Here is an 18,586-nt window from a genome sequence, read left to right on the forward strand (position 1 = left end):
TAGTTCCATAGAAAAAGTCCCTCAATAAGGCTAGTTTGTCCCAGTACTTGATACAGAAGTTCTTTTGTTTTCTGGGTTGAGTTCAAAATTACAAGGTTACATATGTGGAAAAAATATGCCTCATTCGTAAACGCAAGTGATTACATTTAAAGATGATTACGCTAAAGTCGATTACGTTACATTTTTTGCAATGAAATAATTTCACATATGTAAATGTAATATTAGATGTAAATGTAATATTGTGTAATTAAATTAAAAGTTCATACTTTAAATAATTTATTATTTTGTATATTACAAATTATAGCTATTCTAAACTTGAAGAACGTTAAACTTGAGTAAGTATTACTATGAAAAAATTAGCTATTCTTCGCAACTCTTTGTCTTATGGGTCATTAGCAGGTGGTTGATGCTGTACTCTTTCTCTCTCTATGTCCTCTGTCCATTGTCGCTCTGAAAGTGAAAAATGAATATGAAATAAAAGCAAAATTAAGAAACGCCATAAAAAATACAAAGGATCGATTTCCTCTCATCATTTTTGTTCCAAATTTGTAGCATTTACTGGAAGACGATTTTTAAAGATATGATAGTAGTTATTTTTGAACATTCACATGTTATTTAAATATCTATTCTAAATTATTCAATTTTTTTCCTAACCAATATTGAGTCGACAGGCTGTGGAGGTCTGGCTAGAGTGAAACATTATTTTATGTTAAAAGACGACGTATTGGTTAATGTACTGAGCTGACATTGTAAAGGAAAAGGGTTCTAATTTACAATCAAGCAGGCTTTAATGACTCATTCTCTTTTTTGGAGATTTTTCTCTTAGTTGTACTAGGTTTCAATCATAATGCTGACTTTTATTTCTTTAAAAATTTGTTAACTGGACTAAAAAAGTATTCAATAATTAATTTTTCCTTCATTTAAGGAAATGCCAAACAGGAGAGCGGGTAGTTAAATATTGCTGGATTGAAAAATCATGACCGGGGATATATTTCTGCTAGTAGCTTGAAGCACATCAAACTTCCGTAAAACTGGTATGGGATGACGTAAAATATCCTAAGTGGTAGATGGATCATGGATTAAAGTCCCCTTTTGTCAGGCCAACCGTATGAAGTTTTCGAGGTTTTCCTCTTCATGTAGAGCTAATGCGGGTTAGTTCCATCAAAGAAAGTCCTCTACGAAGGCAAATTTTTCCCAATACTAGATCCAGGAGTTCCCTTGTCTTCTGGATTAGGTTCAGGATTATAAGGCTACGGGGTCGAACATTGGCAGTCGCAAAACCAAAATTGGGTCGGCTGTTCAACGACGATTATAATAAAAAATAAAACTGGTCTGGGATGTATATTTTATATTTTATTTTATAAACTGCTGTTGATGACTACCGATATTCAACGCTGTAGTGTTGTAATTTTTGAACCCAATCCAGAAGACAAAGGAACTCCTGGATCAATCATTGGGACAAGCTAGCCTTCGTGGAGAACTTTTTGATGGAACTAACCTGTAACTGTGTTACATGGAGAAGAAAACTACGAAAATCCTCCAAATTTTGCCTGATGGCAAGGAAATTCTAACTCACGATCCGTCTTCCACTGATATTTCACTTCAGCACTGTGGTCGATGCGAGCAGGGAGCAGAATTTGTTTCAACCAGCCACCACTAAGATTTGAACCTGGCTCACCTCATTGGTAGCTGAATACTCTATCTCCAGAGCCACCACGATTCGGTATAGGAAGTATAGGAAGCTGGTGCGCAATTTTAATTACATTACCTCAAACGCACAGATCGCTAACGTCATACAGTTGCTTCGCTGACATTGCCTCGCCAACAACATGCTATTCCAGGTGGCTTTATGTTTTATTTTATGTTCAAGTTCATTATCAACTATTGCATGCCTTTTCTTATAATTATATTTATGAATGAACTTTTACAGCCATAAATTATTGCAAATGCGACAGATATGCAAAATGAAAATTTAATAAAGAATGCGAAGATAAAATCGAGAACATCTTAATGAACGTTTATCAACGGTAAAACGAGTGAAATAATTGTTTTATCTAAGCATTTTAAAAAATGAAACCTGCTGCAAAAAATAAAAACTGAATTTGTAGTTATCTTACCTAAACAATAGAGACGTTTTCTGTTCCAGACGCCGTCGCGCACGCATTCTATTTTGCTGTCAGGACTTCGCGTGAAACCTTTATTACAAACTAAAGAAGCCGTTTGCCGAGTAAGCTGAATCTGACCATCATCAACGTGTAAGTGAGGATCAACGCATGTTGGTGCTGTAAATTAGAATACGTAAAATTATTAAAGATTATAAAAGCAGTTTTTTTTGGCGTATTTAATATTTTAATATTCACTTACTTACTACTAAATATATTTATTTATCTTGCTCAGAACTCCCATTTCTACATTTAGACTTATAATTAAAAGTTTAAATTTTTGTTTTATATTCAGAGTCAAGAACACAAGTTAAAGAAGAGAATACTTATTGAGCAAATTTTGTGGATACATAGATTCTAAACGGCAGCCCTTACTGTTCGACAATTCATTCTAATATTATTGTAAAATTTCTAGGAGCAGTCTATTATATTAAATAAATTTTTTAATTAATCAATTAATCAAATAAAAATTAAATAAATATTTGAATAAATAGTTAATTAATTAAACAATTTATTAAACGTTTAAATAATTACTTATCTAATTAAATAATTAATTAAATAATTAATTAATTAAATAATTCCATAATTAATTAAATAATTAAATAATTACTTAAATAATTAAATATTTAATTTTTTGAGTGAATAATTAAGTGAATAATTAATTGAATAATTAATTAAATAACTAATTAAATAGTTAATTTATAATTAATTACAAATTTTAACCATTTTTACGAAAAGTTTCTAACAGTATCTTCTGCTCAACAACTTAGTAACTGAACAAACATTATGGGCAAGGCTCGCCTATCTGTGTCCTAAACTTACTTTCTAAGCAATCAATTAATTCAAAAGTCAGATCCAATATATTTCCTCTCATATCGGTTTGAGTGAAAAGACATTGCTATTCTTTTCCTAAGCCTACTTCTTTAGAGATTTCCCAATCAGACATGTTCGTTCACAGTCAGATAAAAATCATTTTAGCGGAACAATATATAACAGAACTAGTAGAACTCAAACTTTATTTATTAGTGTAAATCAAATAAAACGAACAGCAACTCACTCTACCTCAAATTCATCACGAAAGTAACACATCCGTATCTAGAAATTATATCTAATGTATTATCCTTATATCTACTGCAAAAAGAAAATACACAGCTTTTATAAAGCTTTGAAGACAGTTGTAGCTTCTCATTGGTTTGAAACATAATTTGTCGGAATATGACGTCATTCACGTCATATTCCAATACCACATCGAAACTACACACGTTGCCACCGACTGTTTGGAAGAAATGCAAAATAAAACAGAACAATATATACTTTGCACTTAAAGATAGGTTTTTTCCTGAGTGCAAGAAAAAACTTAAAGATCCCTGGAATGGCCTTCCAGTGCATGACTGGTACTCGAACAATCACTTTAGGGGTGTCCTACTTTTTAGAGTTTATAGGAAGCAAGCAAACTTAAGTGTCACATTTTTCCAGTGAGCACTTAAGGCGTCTCTTTTATGAACAGGAGCAAAACGATTTTTAAAGCAAACACCAAGTGTTACAGCCGATTGTCCAGAATGACAAGAAGTGACAAAGAGGCGAAAGGAGATGGCGAGTGGACGATTTTGTTTATATAGAGGGAATCAAGAACTGAATTTTTGCTGAAATACAATTATGAAAAGAAAAATTGAAGAATCGTTTTTTTTTTATTTCGAATATATTTTATTTTATGAAATTGTGTAATAATTATCGAAAATAATATATTTAGTCGAAAGTTTGTCACAATATTCTGCAACTTGTAACTTGTAAAGACGCCAGCGTGTTTCATAAGCATAGAATTACACTCTTAAACTGAAACTCTCATTTTTGATGATTCAGAAATGAGATTTGTTATTTTTTAAAATCATTTTACGAAACCACGAATCGTGTATCGTTTCAACTTGTTCTCCGAGTTCTCCCAAATTTTTATGCTATTTTAGATTCATATGAACAAGTATCACAGGTTTGAATCTTTATGTGATGACTAAGAATTCATTCACTCCTGTAATTTGTGTTACAATTGTGTTAATCGATGTGTTGTATCAAGCCGAATGAAATACGAATTTTCTATAAAGCTAAGTTAGCAATTTCCTCAATTTTAAAAATATTTACTTGGATCTTTCCCCAGAAAACGGAATCAAACTTCTTAATCTATGAATCTCGACCCCGCTCCTATGTTTTGGGATCAAAATACATACGATTCTTAACTTTCTAACTTTTTTTACCACTGATTTGCTTGTAAGTAAACAAACAATATGGTGTTCTGAAGACTCATTTTATCAAATTTGAAACGTCATTGATAATCAAATTAATTGACAATAATTAAAAAACTATTAAATCGACAAAGCGAGTAATTGTGATAATCAAAAGCAATATTTCCTTATTCAACATGAAATTTTTTTTAAATAATAATCAGCCACCACTATTATGCTAACTACGGAAACACCCACAATTACGAAGAAATGCGCAATCAAAATATTGAAGAATACGCAGTTTATACTAAGCAATCAATTAATGCATCGTATAATGGGTAAAAACGTACAATTCTCAATCAACGTTACTAAATTTTACTAGTGTAATTCGCAATTTTCCGTGTTTCAGCCCTCTTACTCAAAACCTCAGATATACCAAATTTTATGATGATTACATCATTAATTTAGTCATTAGCTAGATCAGAAATTGAATTCCGTATAATTAGTTTTAATTCTATATTTTTCTTTACGTCTTCCGAAACAAAGCACAAAAAATTTTCTCAAGTATGAAATTAATTAATCCAATTATACCTTTTTTCGAAAATGTTTTCATAGATTTATTATGAATTATTATCAGTAATCCAACTAATTTTCGAAAGAAAAAATAATAAATGGCCAATTATGTATTATTCTACTAATTATTCAGGTTTTTTTTCCCAACAAACTTGCACAATATCTTTTTTTCTATGTATCTCTTATAAATTCTTTCTTTATATGATCCTAAACATTAAAATTAAGTTTCTACAAATTTTCTTCTATTAAATAACTTAAGAATTATTTAATTCAGTAGATCAAATAAAAATTAAGGAAGAAAATGGCTAGAACTAAGAACATAAAAATTTAAATAATTTGCGCATCCATCAAGTAATTATACTGTGTTCTATAAAAATAATGATCAAATGATTTAAAAACGTATTTATTAGTAAAATAACTTAAATTATTATGTTTTTAAAATAATAGGCTTTTAAAAATATTTTTTTATAAAATGTACTATATTTTCTTAGATTTTTATTTTTTTATTATTAATTTTTGATAAAATTAAAATATGCTTCAATTGGATACCAGCAAGTGACACCATCTAAGGTAAATAGTATCATTTATCTATTCAGAAGAATATTAGGCTTAACACTCACGCTTGACGTTGCCAACAGGTATCCAATTAAATCTGATTTAAATAACATGTGATCTGGCTTAATCACTTCACTTCTTCTCGAGTTGCAAGAATTTAATTTTATCAATACAGTAAATTAAGTTCAGTATATTTTTTTAGGTTTCGTAAACTCGCTAACAAGCTAAAGAGTGCAATAAATGAAAGTTACTTTAGAATCTTAATATGTTAAAGATAAAAGTAATAAATAAAATTCTATTTATCGCTCTTGTGTTTTTTTCATTAAATTTCTATCTGTGCTTTAGGGTAAATCATAATAATCTACATTATAATAGTCAATAAAAATAAACATTATCTTTTCATGAATAAATTTGACTACAAATTCCCTCCGAGGTTTCGAAGCTTTATAGTAAAAAAAACGAAGACGAATATATCAAAAAAGAACATATGAAATTATTCCTAAAGTATTCAAGTTTTAATTTAAGCAGTTGCCGGTAGATGGCAGTAACACGTACCACTGAAACCAGTTGTAGTAAAGAAAAATGGCGATTACAGGCTGAGGGAATTATGAATAACCCTGTATTTATTATTTTGTAAGACTAAATGGAATTTGTAAATATTTTTATGTGATATGATACCCTATAGGCAGAGGTAATATCTGCTTCTGATTATGCTGATTAGGTTTAATTCAATAATTTTCACGCCAGTAGCAGTTTGACAGCAGAATAAATTGAAAACAAAGTATTATTAGGACTGAGATAAGAGCTTAAATAATAATTATTTTAACTAACATATCAAGACGTGAGCTGCAATTTCACAAATTTCAAGTGGTTTAGGAGACAAGGATACAATTTTAACTCCAATAGCATCTCTATTGTTTGGGCCAGGGCAGTTATGAAATTCCCATCCTAAGCGGCCTAAAATAATTAAAAATAGAATATGTTAGAGTTTTTATAACAAAAGTGCAATTGTTTATTTAAAAAAACTGCTTATTCTTTATTACCATTTGCATCTCTTTTGCTTCCACAACTTAGAACTGATCCATCGTTCTTCAAAAGAAGAACTTCATAAGCAACTTCTCCTGAAATTATATAAAAAAAAAACAACATAAGCATCGTTTTTCAAATGAAGAACTTCTTAAAAAGCAACTTCACCTGAAATCATGTTGAAAACATATACATGCATGCTATGCAAAACAATTTGCTTTTCCTGTAACGAAATTTTAATGATGACAAACATTTATTACATTTAATACACACGTTGCCGATCGGCCTGTGTAGGGGGCAGGGAACTGTCATTACATCAGAAAGGTCCTGGGTTCGAATCCCGGGCAAGGCATGCATGTTTCTTTCTCTCTCTCTGTGTTCTATGTCCTTTCTCCTTTGTGTGTGAATGTGACCCGCCCTATAAACGGGTTGCGGTTGTGTGAATGGCGTGGCAGAAGTCGAATTCCTGACCATAGATGGCGCCACTGAAAAACAGGAACAATCGCACCCCCACTGCCTAAACAGGCATACGCCAAAAAAAAATACACACGTTAACACAAAAAAAACGTTAGAGTATTATACTGTATAATATGCAAGTTATTATATCATAAACAAACATGCTATATGCATTCTATGTAATATATGCTATATGTAATTTTATTTTGCAATGCTAGAATTATTTTGATTTTATGTAAGATCTTCAAGGAATAACCATCTTTAATTAATAAATATAATTTTTTCCCTTTAGCTCTGTGGGGAACAGGAAGATAGATAGGACTCAAGAAATTTAAACTGATGTAAAAGATTAGTTTCATCACTTGCCAATTTGTAATTTTAAAAATATTGCTGTCGTAGTTTACCCTTAAATAAATTTAAGCAAAATCTAAATAAAAATAATGATCTTTCATGCGAAAGCAAATCAGTGATAAATATATTTTCTGAATGTCGTAGTATTCATTACCTTGCGGCATGAAGACCATGACTCGAATCAATTCTCCGGGATCCTTAAATATTGCCATCCAATACTGGTCATGACCACCATCTGTTAATGAACATGTACTTCGAATACCATCAAGTGCAAGAGAGGCGTTGTTGTCCACTTCGGGCTGGGCAGTAGTAGTTTGGTTCACAAGCTGTATGTTTGTTGAGCCATCTAAATTTAATATAAACGTTGCGTAGTACATGCATTCTCACACATTTTAAATTATATACAAAGGAAAAAATTCATTTTTATGAACTTTATGGAGAATTCTTAATGGTTCGAGAGATAGACCTTAAATATACTAATTTATTTGAGCAGACGATTGATCAGGCTTCAAAAACCTACTTTTTTCGAACAAAATGCCTTTTCCTTTCCATTTTTATTCTTGATTCTCAAGTATACCCTGTAAAAATGGTGGTGTAATAATCTCTTCGAGTTTGATGCTGAACAACCCTAAAAATTGTCCGCAACAACACTTGTTTATTTTTTTCTTCAAGTTAGCACCAAGTCGAGTTTTCATATACAATTTGAATGGTGCATGAAAGCGCTAAACACCTGAAATACAAAAATTTTACACCAAGATCATGTGCTATTACCGTATGCGTAAAATAATTTCGTTTCCAAGAACCTCAATGTTGGAGTATTTTGGACATCGTGTGCAATTTTTTACAATCGATGACGAAATCAGCTTGGTAACTTGATAAAACTTGGAATTGTTGTCATAATTACAAATCTGATCCTTTTAAATCCTTTTTGCTTTTTCAAGCAATTAAACAGGTTTCGGTAGTTTCTACCTCGCCTTTATCAGTAGTGATTCGTTAGGTTTCGATGCAATATTAATTCGTATTTGCTTTTTCCTGGCTTCAATATCAATTTTCAAACCCGTCAGTGTATAGTTTTAATACTTTATTTTTTAAAAGGATTGTAAGAAAGCGGTCGATAGAAAGCATCACGTATATTACGTGCCTAATTCGTAACATTAAATATATTTTTCTACTCAGGGTTCCGGAACTTTTTACCTTGAAATCCATTTTTACCGGAACATGTTATGGGGAAAAAATCTGATATACCGTAATTTTTACAGTAATAATTTTTCTAAAATCACTAAATTACTCTAACTATATAAATATTACTGTAAAAATTACGCTTAAATGTTTTACGGTAAGATGTAATGTTCTTCATCAAAATGAAATTTTCCATGTATCGGTACTTTCTACCTTAATTCGTACCAGAATCTTTTGCAATGTGCATACATTTTGAAAAAGCTAATTTTTGTTTCTAAAAATATTTAGCATCATAGAGGAGAATAACAAGTTCATACCATGTCGTATTCGATTGTAAACAATATAATAGCGTAAACCAAAGTATCCCAAAATTGGTGCTTTTGGAAATGAAACGATTTACAAATGATGTGAATACGCGTTGCTTGGTTTACGATTTCTCCTTTATTGGTGTTTAGATTTGTCTACTCTTTTTAAAGTGTACACAAATTTCGTGTTGACTTGAAATTAAATATTCTTTAACACAATCCTTCGTATTGTTCAACTCCAAATTTGAAGAGATAGTACACCACAGTTTTTACCATACAGCACTTACCACAAACGGGTGTGTCACCAGTCCAATCTCCATTATCCTCGCACCTTCTGTAATAGTTGCCCCCAATATACGCATCGTTTTCACAAAAGTAGTGGATGCTGTCACCTACGACGTAATATTCCTGTATTGGACCATAACCTCCCCTTGAAGGAAAAGCCGGTGGATCACATTCTGGTACTGAAATGAAATACCTTTTTATGAACATATTGAAATAAATTACGTATTATTGTTAAAAAATATTAGCCTGAGGAGATCGAGCTTGTTAATTACAAAACTTCGAGCTTTTCGAAAATGTTAAGTACAAAAACTAATAATGTATGCTGCGAGAAATTGTATCATATCATTGAAAAAGGACATTAAACTACACTATAAAAAATTCTGCATCAAAGTACGGTAAAAAGTACCAGCACTCTATGTACCGGTACTTTTTTTTAATCGTAAGATTCATTTTACCAGAACGGCTTTCTGAGCTCATGTCTGCGGGTTCGATTCCTGGCCCAGACACCGGATTTTCGGGATGCAGAAAATCCTCAGCGGCCATGTCGTATGATTATGCGGCATGATCCCTGGAGTGCCTTATTGGCTATTGGCATTTCCGACAAAATTAAATTCCTAGTGCACTTTAGCATCCAAATAGAGTTTCGGTGCTGCCATCTAGTGTAACAGAAACTAGACGTCCAAATTAACATGACCAACGGTATCTCACCCATTGTGGTGGTCCTGAAAGAGTGGATATCACCTCTGGAGAACACACTAGATCTGCTCATCGGCAAGACCGATTGTGCAGCTCATTGGAAATAAAAAATATAAATTTTTTTTACCAGAACATGATACGGAAAATCTGACTTAACGTAATTTTTTCAGTAATAATTACCGTAAAATCACTCTAGTTAAATAAATAGCACTGTAAAAATTGCGCCAAAATTCTTTTGAATAAAAATGGATTTTACGGGAGATGCGCCCAATGTGCTTTATATTGAAATTTAATCCAAAATTTTTTACAGTGTAATGCATTTTTTATTTATTTTTTTGTGAATCGAACTCCTAGCATTCTTTCGCCAAACTAGGCTGTTGTTCAACTGAAAGGAACAAAGTACGTAAATGGAACTTTCGAATAATCGAATCGCTTCTTTTTATAAGAATTGCATGGCTAGTGAGCCCTATTATTTTAAGGGATAAACATCCTAATCCCCTTCTGTACCAAGTCTCATCTCGAAAGAAATTTCCCTAGTCGGTTCTTTTACTCGTAAGAATTGAAAGGGAAATTCTGACTGGGACGTTTCCACTGCTTAATAAATATGACGAAAAATTTATCGTTTGGAAAATATCAAATAATTTCATCAAATTTATAACAATCGCCTAGCAACGGTGAGAAATTTCTTCTTTCTTTTTCAAGAAAGTTAGCGTTTTTAAACACATTTAAATTTAAAAGATATTGTTTGTCGATAAAATTGCAAAGCAGCAATCAAAAAGCACGTCTTTGTGTGTGTTATTATTTTTCTTTCTTTTTTTATCTGTTGCGTATTCTGTACATTCCATTTTGCATTCTTAATTTACTTTATTTTGAAGTCTATCTTGTACATTTTGAATTCTTAATTAGGCATTTTGTATTCTTTATTATCTGAATTATTTTTTATTAAAATTCTTTTATTATCTGATTTTTATTTGTGATTGATTGGATCTTCATTGTGCTAATACCATTTTACTTTTAAACAAAGAATTTAGAAAGATATTGATTAATATCTTTAGTTGACTTTTTGTTCTGTGTTGATTTTTGCAAAGTGTTTTTAATCTGCTGAATAATAATAAATGTAACTGAATATTTTTGATAAATTTATTACATCTTATTTTCGTCCTAACACTTTTCTCACAAAAAAATATATAAAAAGGAAATCAACTTCCAGCATTTTAATACGGAAAATACTTTTAAAAAAACTGTACTTGTCTTTGTTTACTTTTTTAACAATTTACCTTAATTTATACACTTTTAATTATATCTTGCTTTCTGCCATTTTAATAATGCGATATAACATACTCATGTTGATGAAAGTACAATTTGAATGAAAGTTTCTGTATTAAATTTATATTCTTCCTAGAGCTTCAGATTATTAACGGTTCATGTCAAAGAGAAGATCTTTAGATTAGATCTACAACTCAGTTTAATGAATTCTATTCTCCAATGCATAACACGTCCACCCAGTCTCCGTCGGTCAAAAACCTTAGAATACAACCCACATTATGTGCGAATACACGTAGTGGGAACGTTGCCATGCACTTGAAATTAAATTGCGGTATCACAAATTCCCGATAGACGATGAATATGTTAGAAACTGTGAAAATGCTTTGGTAACAAAATGAGTTAGGGAGTTAATTTCGATTTAATTATTTACATGTAAATAGCGGGAGTCATTTATTTTAAGTTTATATATTAGAAAAAAGGATATTTACGTTATGTTTATAGGGAGAAAAAAAGTTCTGGTAAAATTACCATACTGTAACAATTTCTTTGTTTGTGAACAATTTCTTTGTTTGTGAACAATTTCTTTTGTTTCAGATAATGATATTTCTGGTAAGGAAAATCATAATTCAGGTTAATAAATTTCAAATATACGGTATTTAAACCATTCATTTGGTAATGTTTTTCATTCGTATAATTACGGTTATACTGTCTATGGGCTGAGAAGATTTATTTAATCTAGGTTTCTTTCTAGAAAAACAAAGTTCTTAATCTATAAATTTCTTGTCCGGCCAGTCTTGACACACGTTTCTTAGGCTTGGACAATGACAAAACAGGAGGAAAATTGTATCGCAACATTTGAGAGAAAGGTTTTGCGGAGTATACTTGGTGGTGTAAATGAAAACAATAACTGGAGAAGAAGATTTAACTTTGAACTGTACAAGATTTTTAAACAACCTGATATTATTAAATGCATAAAAATAAATAGAATGAATTAGATGGCTCACGTGATTCGAATGAGTGATGACAATACAATAAAAACGATACTGCTTTTTAGACTCACTGGAATAAGAAAGCGGGGAAGGCCGCGGTTGAGATGGGCTGACTCAGTGGAGTCTGATTTTCTCGCAATTAATGAAAAGAATTAGAGATCAAAGGTGAATCAGAAGTCGTCATGGAGAAATTTTCAGAGGAAGGCATTGGCTCACATCGGGCTGTCTGGCCAACTATGATGATGATAATTATGGTTTACCGAGAATTAAAGTTTTCAAAATTATAATTCTTATTACCACACATTTAGTCAAAATTACAAAACTAAAAAGTAAATTTCACCGAATAAATGGTTTTTATGCCATGCTCTAAAGTATCATGAATTAACTACCAAATTTTCTCACATTTACCAAATTTTAATACAGTTTATAAAATGTTATTTTACTGTTAATTTTATCAAAATCGTTACCAAAGCGCCTTGGTAAAAATTTGCAAGCTCTATGGAGTTCCCATAGAGCCAGAAACACGGTGAATTTTATCACGTTCTGGTAGTTTCGACCGTACTTTTTTTGTGTATATAGCTTCCTTAAATTCAATCAATTTTAAAAATATAATTAAATTAGTTTAAGAATTATAAAATGCATTTGATAAGATTATATTTTTTGTGGCAAGTAATTCAAAAATCGTGATCTATTTCAACGATCAATTTATTTATCTTTAAAAAAATAATTTAAAAAAGTGTTTGTTTTTTTAAAAAATTAAGGAACAATTAAGCTTTAAAATTTTAAAGCACTTTTTCTTTTATATATTGTGTTGCTTTAGTAACTCATAGAAATTAAACTAATCGATACTTGTATTTATCTCTTCTTTAGATAAAACCACATGCTGCGAGAATACTAAACTTAACTACAATACAATTTCAAAAAGAGAACGAAATATCATTTATCATGCTTTTCTTAAAAACCAGAGCTATAAGGAGTAAAATTGAAATGAAAATTAAGACTGTATAAGTATTAGCAAGAGTAATATAGACATTGTACATGACGTCGACACGTCTGTATTTGAAATGCGACTTCAAAAAGCAACTAGCATATAACCTGGGCAAAGCAAGTTAAATTGATAAAAAATATTTGCAAGTGACAAGTCTTTAACATTACATTTATTTTAGGAGATTTTATTTGTGACAGTTGTTAAAATTGTAACTCTTATAAGTTATGTGGTTACAAGAAAAAAATGCAAAAAATAGTACTTCAAGATTGTTTATTTTAAGCTGGTATTTTATAATGATTTATAATGATTTTTTTTAAACTGTTTAAATGTAACTATTATAAGTGTTGTAATAGAATTATTTTTAGTCTTAACAAATTTGAAATGATATATATATATACATATATATATATATATATATATATATATATATATATATATATATATATATATATATATATATATATATATATATATATATATATATATATATATATATATATATATATATATATATATATATATATATATATATATATATATATATATATATATATATATATATATATATATATATATATTGAAATTTAGAGAAAGGAAAAAATTACAGAACAATTAAAAAAAGAGGGGGGAGGAAGAAAAATAATAAAAATAAAAATAGCAGGAAACCGGAAAAAAACTCTGAAGAAAAGTAAAAAAAATGATGAAAAACAGGAAAATAAAAGATACATCCTCAAAAAGGAGTGCTTCCTAATATTGTATCAAATTACAATGTTAGAAAAATAATAATGATACAATATTAGAAAGCACTCGTTTTTGCAGATATAATCGTGTGAGCTGATGAAAAGTTTATATCTCTTATTTTCAAGTTTTTTTATAATAAAAAAAATTCCTTCTTTTCGGATTTTTTTTCTCCGGTTTCTTGTTATTTTTATTTTTATTATTATTTTTCTCCCCCCCCCCCCTTTTTTTTCTCATTGTTCTGTAATTTTTTCCATGTTTTGAACTTATTTCATGTTTTGAACTAATTTTGAACTTATTTTAAGAGCTCAATTTACCTGCAGCTTATACGCAGTAAATAAAACTTATTGTTTTTCTTCATTTTCCTCGTGTCTTTTTTTCCCTTTGTATTTAGTTATTATGTATTTTTTTAAAAATATTAAAGGTGTTATTAACAAAAATGCTTGCAAAATGAGAACCATTCAAATGATTGATTATAAAATTATAGCTTTTTTTCATTTTATACAACGTAATTTATCATGCTTCAAAAAGTTTTCAAGGATTATTTAATTTATGGATAAAAAGTACTGAGTAGATAATAAAATTGTTTTTGCGTAAGACCGTCTTCATTCAAAAAGATTTTTATAATTATGCGCATACATCTTTTTATAGTTTGCTCCAGTAGTTTCAAATTGAATAAATATTTTTACCTCAGGTTATTTTCCGAATCACTTGCCATTAGAGAAACTTGCGCTTCCATAAAAAAAAACAATGTTTACTATTTCATTGTACCAACTTTCATTCGTGCTTAATTTTTAAAATAAACCTGTCATTTATTCTAACAATAAGATTATTCTCTGTTCTGGTTTGTCATTTAAGCGATATCACTTTCTTTTTTATCCCAACATTTCCGAATTTTAATTATTTAAAAAGTAATAATGGAAACTTATTTTAATTTAGTTATTTACTTTTTTAGCAGTGGAGTGATAAACTTGTTCTTATATAGCTAAACAGTTTCAAAATTTCTATAGATATTATAAAAAGGTTCCACAAGTTCTTCTGTAAGCTCGGTTGCTTTTCAACTAAAAATGTTCGTCTGCAACTCTCTACGTTCAGATCTAGTCTGATATAAAGAGAAAACGATGTTCAATTGATTAATTACTCTGCTCTAGAATTCTAATGTAATAAAAGAATTACGATGCACGCACTTTCAGTAATAAAACTCCCACTTTTGACAATTCAGTAATTCTTGAGCAGTATTTCGTTAATTTTGATAATTATTTCGTCACGAAATCACGTTATTTGTGACGAAACGCGAACTCTCAATTATATGAAGAAAATCTTTCCTCAACTCGAATCATAATTGTAATGCATTGTGGGAGATTGTTAGCTAGACGCATAATATAGACTAAACAATTGAAATTAAAGTTACTAAAGAAGCTGACCAGTCTGCAAGGTGGTCAAGGGGTTGGCTTCTCAGCAGGAAGATCCGGGGTTCGAATCCCCTTTTGGGCATTGGTGTAATTTATCTTTACGTTATATCTGTCATTGTTGTGTTGTGACACCTATAAGTTACCCAAATTAAAGTGATTATTAGAAAAGTTAGTTACTTGAGGCACGGCGAGGGTTTTTCATTTGTTTATTTTAGAAAAAATAGAATGACGAAATATGTCTTTAATTTTGATGAAATTCGTTTCCTCGAAGAAGTGACGAAAGTTATGTCGTCACTTTGATAAAATATTTGCTCGGATCATATACCAGAAAACGGTTTCGTTAAAAACTATGAATAGTATAAGTATTATAAGTAGTAGTCCCACACACACACATTTATAATATCATGTTTATTAATGTTTCAGTAAAGTAAATATTATATTAAAAAAAAGTTCGATGGTTTTTGTTTTCTTTCTCTTGTTGCTGGTTTTGTTTTAGCACATCTGTTTTTTTTCGTAAAGGTGAAAAAAGAATAATGATTAGCAAAAAAGCATTTTTTTTAAATAAAGGCATTTTAATTTTGCTTAAAAATAAAAATCTAAACAAAGCGGTATAGAGTTTCTATAATCACCTTTTAGTATATATTGTTCTGAACAATTTATGACCAAATCATTTTTAATTACAGAAAAAAAATTTTTTTTTAATTATTTTTAATTACAAAAATAAAATTTATCAAATTTTATTTGGCATCTCGTTAAGAAAACACAGGCTCTCATTCCCTTTTTCAATCACAAATTTTAACATCATCCGTTTAAGATAAACAAAACACAATTCTTGAGAAAAAAGTACATTACAATTTGGCATATAAAAGCATGTTATGCTTTAACAATTTTAATCTTGTACAATTTTAATTAAATTGCCTACAAGTAACGTAAACTAAGCAAATCGTATTTCAATATAATTTTTTCACGTGGAAAAATTTATGCTTTCTCCGAAACCTTTCGCTGTTAGCCTGATTTTGATCCATGATCTGTCAACCACTGAGTATATTTCACAACAGCACTGTGGAAGGTGCTAGCCGGAAGCAGAATTTGGATCGAGCAGTGATTCGAATCCTCGTCACCTACGTGGAAAGCGAACTCTCTATCCCCTGTGCCAACGTGGTCCAAAATATACGTATAATCAGAAATTTATTTAAAAAATGGCAAACAGTAACTAAGTAAATTTCAAAAAGTAAATAACTTAAAGTATAAACCGGTTCTTTTTAAGTTTTTACATCATATCATCCATTTAGTTTTAATATATTTCTGTAGTGACTGATGGGCTAGAGTTCACAAATAACACTTACACCAGACCACCAAGTACTCCAAATCAGTTCTTTTTAGTGTGTTTTATGGTTTATCCTTTTTCAACTCAGCAATAAAACCAATTAGAGATAGAGCAAAATACTCTATTAATGTTTCAAGCGGTATGTGATGCCTAAGTTCCTCATACTTCATAATAGTGAGAATAGTACGTTACTTTTCAGTAAAATTAAATTTAAAAAGAAATATTTTAAATACTTTTCGGCTTACGATGATTTTTTAAGCAAATGAGATATGTAGATTTTCAACAAAAGAAGAAAAGCAGCAAATTATTAAGACAATATAAAATAAGTTGACATATCCATCCCACGAATTTCATCTTTCATGACCTAATATATTTATTTTGTAGATAAAATCAATTAGAAAAAGAAAGAGTTTAATAATGCGCTTAAAATAGTTTAATGTAATCGTTTTTATTTTTTTTTATAAATTGATTATCAATATAGAATCACGCACTTAAAAATATTAAGCATTTTTTTTGGGAATAAAAACAACTTAATTCTCAGAAGAAAACTCTTCATTTGTGAAAAGACACAAGTACTATATTTGAAAATGAATCACACGATTTAAAATGTCTTTCCAATTTTATTAAATATTATCTCTATTTCATGAAATTTTCACAGTATAAGCATGAAAACAGGAAAATTTAATTAATTACATTCATTAGGCATTTAATAAAAATGATATACCATTGAGATCATACTACTTATCGTCTAAAATATAAGATCAAATTTTTAATTAAATGAACTGAATTTTAAGTGTGAATTAAAATATATAAGTAACTCCGAGGTGTGATGATATATAATTTTTTAATCTTCAAGGGGGTAAATAATATCTTATATTCATCAACAGACAAATTACTTTTAATAAATTAACTTTAAGTAATTATCAACTGAAATTCCTCATGTATCAATTTAAATTTAATTAAAATGTGAAATTTATCGAAATAATGGGGATTTAATTTTTATGCTATGTATTTTTATTATTCTAAAATTACCAAATTATTTTATTAACTTTCCATCCATTTAAGAAATAAAAATAACAATTGTGTTTTCAAGTTCATTAAACGTCAAACAAATTAGTAGAACTAATGACTGTTTGCATATAAATAATAAATTATAATTAATAAATTATAATTAAGTACTCATCTTCGATAGTCAACGTCGCAATAAATCCAGCAAAACAAATAATAAAACAACACAACAAATATGTTTCTTGTTTGTCATTTTTGCCACTTCACTCATATTTTTATTGCAAATGCAAAAGAAAATTAAGCTTGTTTCTATCTGTATGAGAAATATTAAATTGATCAAATTAAGGCAGATTTATTATTAACCTTATTGAATTACCATAATGGCTTTGTTTTCATAATTTTCTGACCATTCTATGAATAAAAATGATAATTGTGTTTTCAAATGCATCTCCCGAATTAGCTGAATTAATGACTATTTGCATCTAATGAATAAATTATAATTACATACTCACCTTCAACAGTTAAAGACGCTATAAATCCAAATAAACAAACAATAAAACTAAACAAGAAATATGCCTTTTTTGTCATTTTGTCATTTAACTTATGTTTTTATTGTAAAAGTAAAAGAAGCTGAAGCTTGTATCATCTAACTGTGAGAAATATAAAACGAGTTTGTATCGTCATCATTACCTTTTTGTGTGAGCATTTCTTGCCCCCACCCCCAAACAAAAACTTATATTTCATAATGGCACGACTTACCTTTTGAAATGAAAGCTGTTTTTCCTGTTTCCTTTAAGACACTCGTTAATCGGTAATTCCGCTATACTCATCTGTACAAGAGAATAAGTAAAAAAACAAATAGTTTTAATTAAACGGAATATTTTTAAATTTAGTGTCCAAAGAAAACTTATATTAGTGAAATCTTTAGTGATCTTTTTATTCAATTTAATGCAGAGCTGCCTAATCATCTTATCGCTGGGGATCGGTCAGCGTTTGATAATTTTACAGCGACCAGTGGAAGGAAGGAGGAGACGTTTATAGACGAATTATTTCGATT

At 29.5% G+C, this 18,586-nt stretch overlaps 1 protein-coding gene across 1 annotated transcript; it reads right to left on the reverse strand.

Annotated features, from left to right (window-relative positions):
- Nucleotides 1–259: 259 nt before the first annotated feature.
- On the reverse strand, nucleotides 260–18,225 carry LOC107454002 (uncharacterized). Its single transcript, XM_087167883.1, has 7 exons — nucleotides 18,042–18,225; nucleotides 9,108–9,284; nucleotides 7,491–7,682; nucleotides 6,547–6,624; nucleotides 6,335–6,460; nucleotides 2,118–2,282; nucleotides 260–450 (listed from the first exon to the last, which is right to left on the reverse strand). The coding sequence occupies exons 1-7, from the start codon at nucleotides 18,115–18,117 to the stop codon at nucleotides 383–385; spliced, it is 882 nt and encodes a 293-aa protein (XP_087024009.1). The 5' UTR covers nucleotides 18,118–18,225; the 3' UTR covers nucleotides 260–382.
- Nucleotides 18,226–18,586: the final 361 nt, after the last annotated feature.

Source organism: Parasteatoda tepidariorum, chromosome 1 (genome assembly GCF_982258835.1).
Source record: "Parasteatoda tepidariorum strain Cologne lab strain chromosome 1, Ptep-v5.0, whole genome shotgun sequence".
In the NCBI taxonomy this organism is placed as follows: Eukaryota; Metazoa; Arthropoda; class Arachnida; order Araneae; family Theridiidae; genus Parasteatoda; species Parasteatoda tepidariorum.

Excerpts from the sequence above, each read along its gene's own strand:
- LOC107454002 (XM_087167883.1), bottom strand. The coding sequence starts at position 18,117 with ATGACAAAAAAGGCATATTTCTTGTTTAGTTTTATTGTTTGTTTATTT. Across the intron at positions 9,285-18,041 it reads AGCGTCTTTAACTGTTGAAG|TACCAGAATGTGATCCACCG; the intron begins GTGAGTATGTAA and ends ATTTCATTTCAG. Across the intron at positions 2,283-6,334 it reads TGCAGCTCACGTCTTGATAT|CACCAACATGCGTTGATCCT; the intron begins GTTAGTTAAAAT and ends TCTAATTTACAG.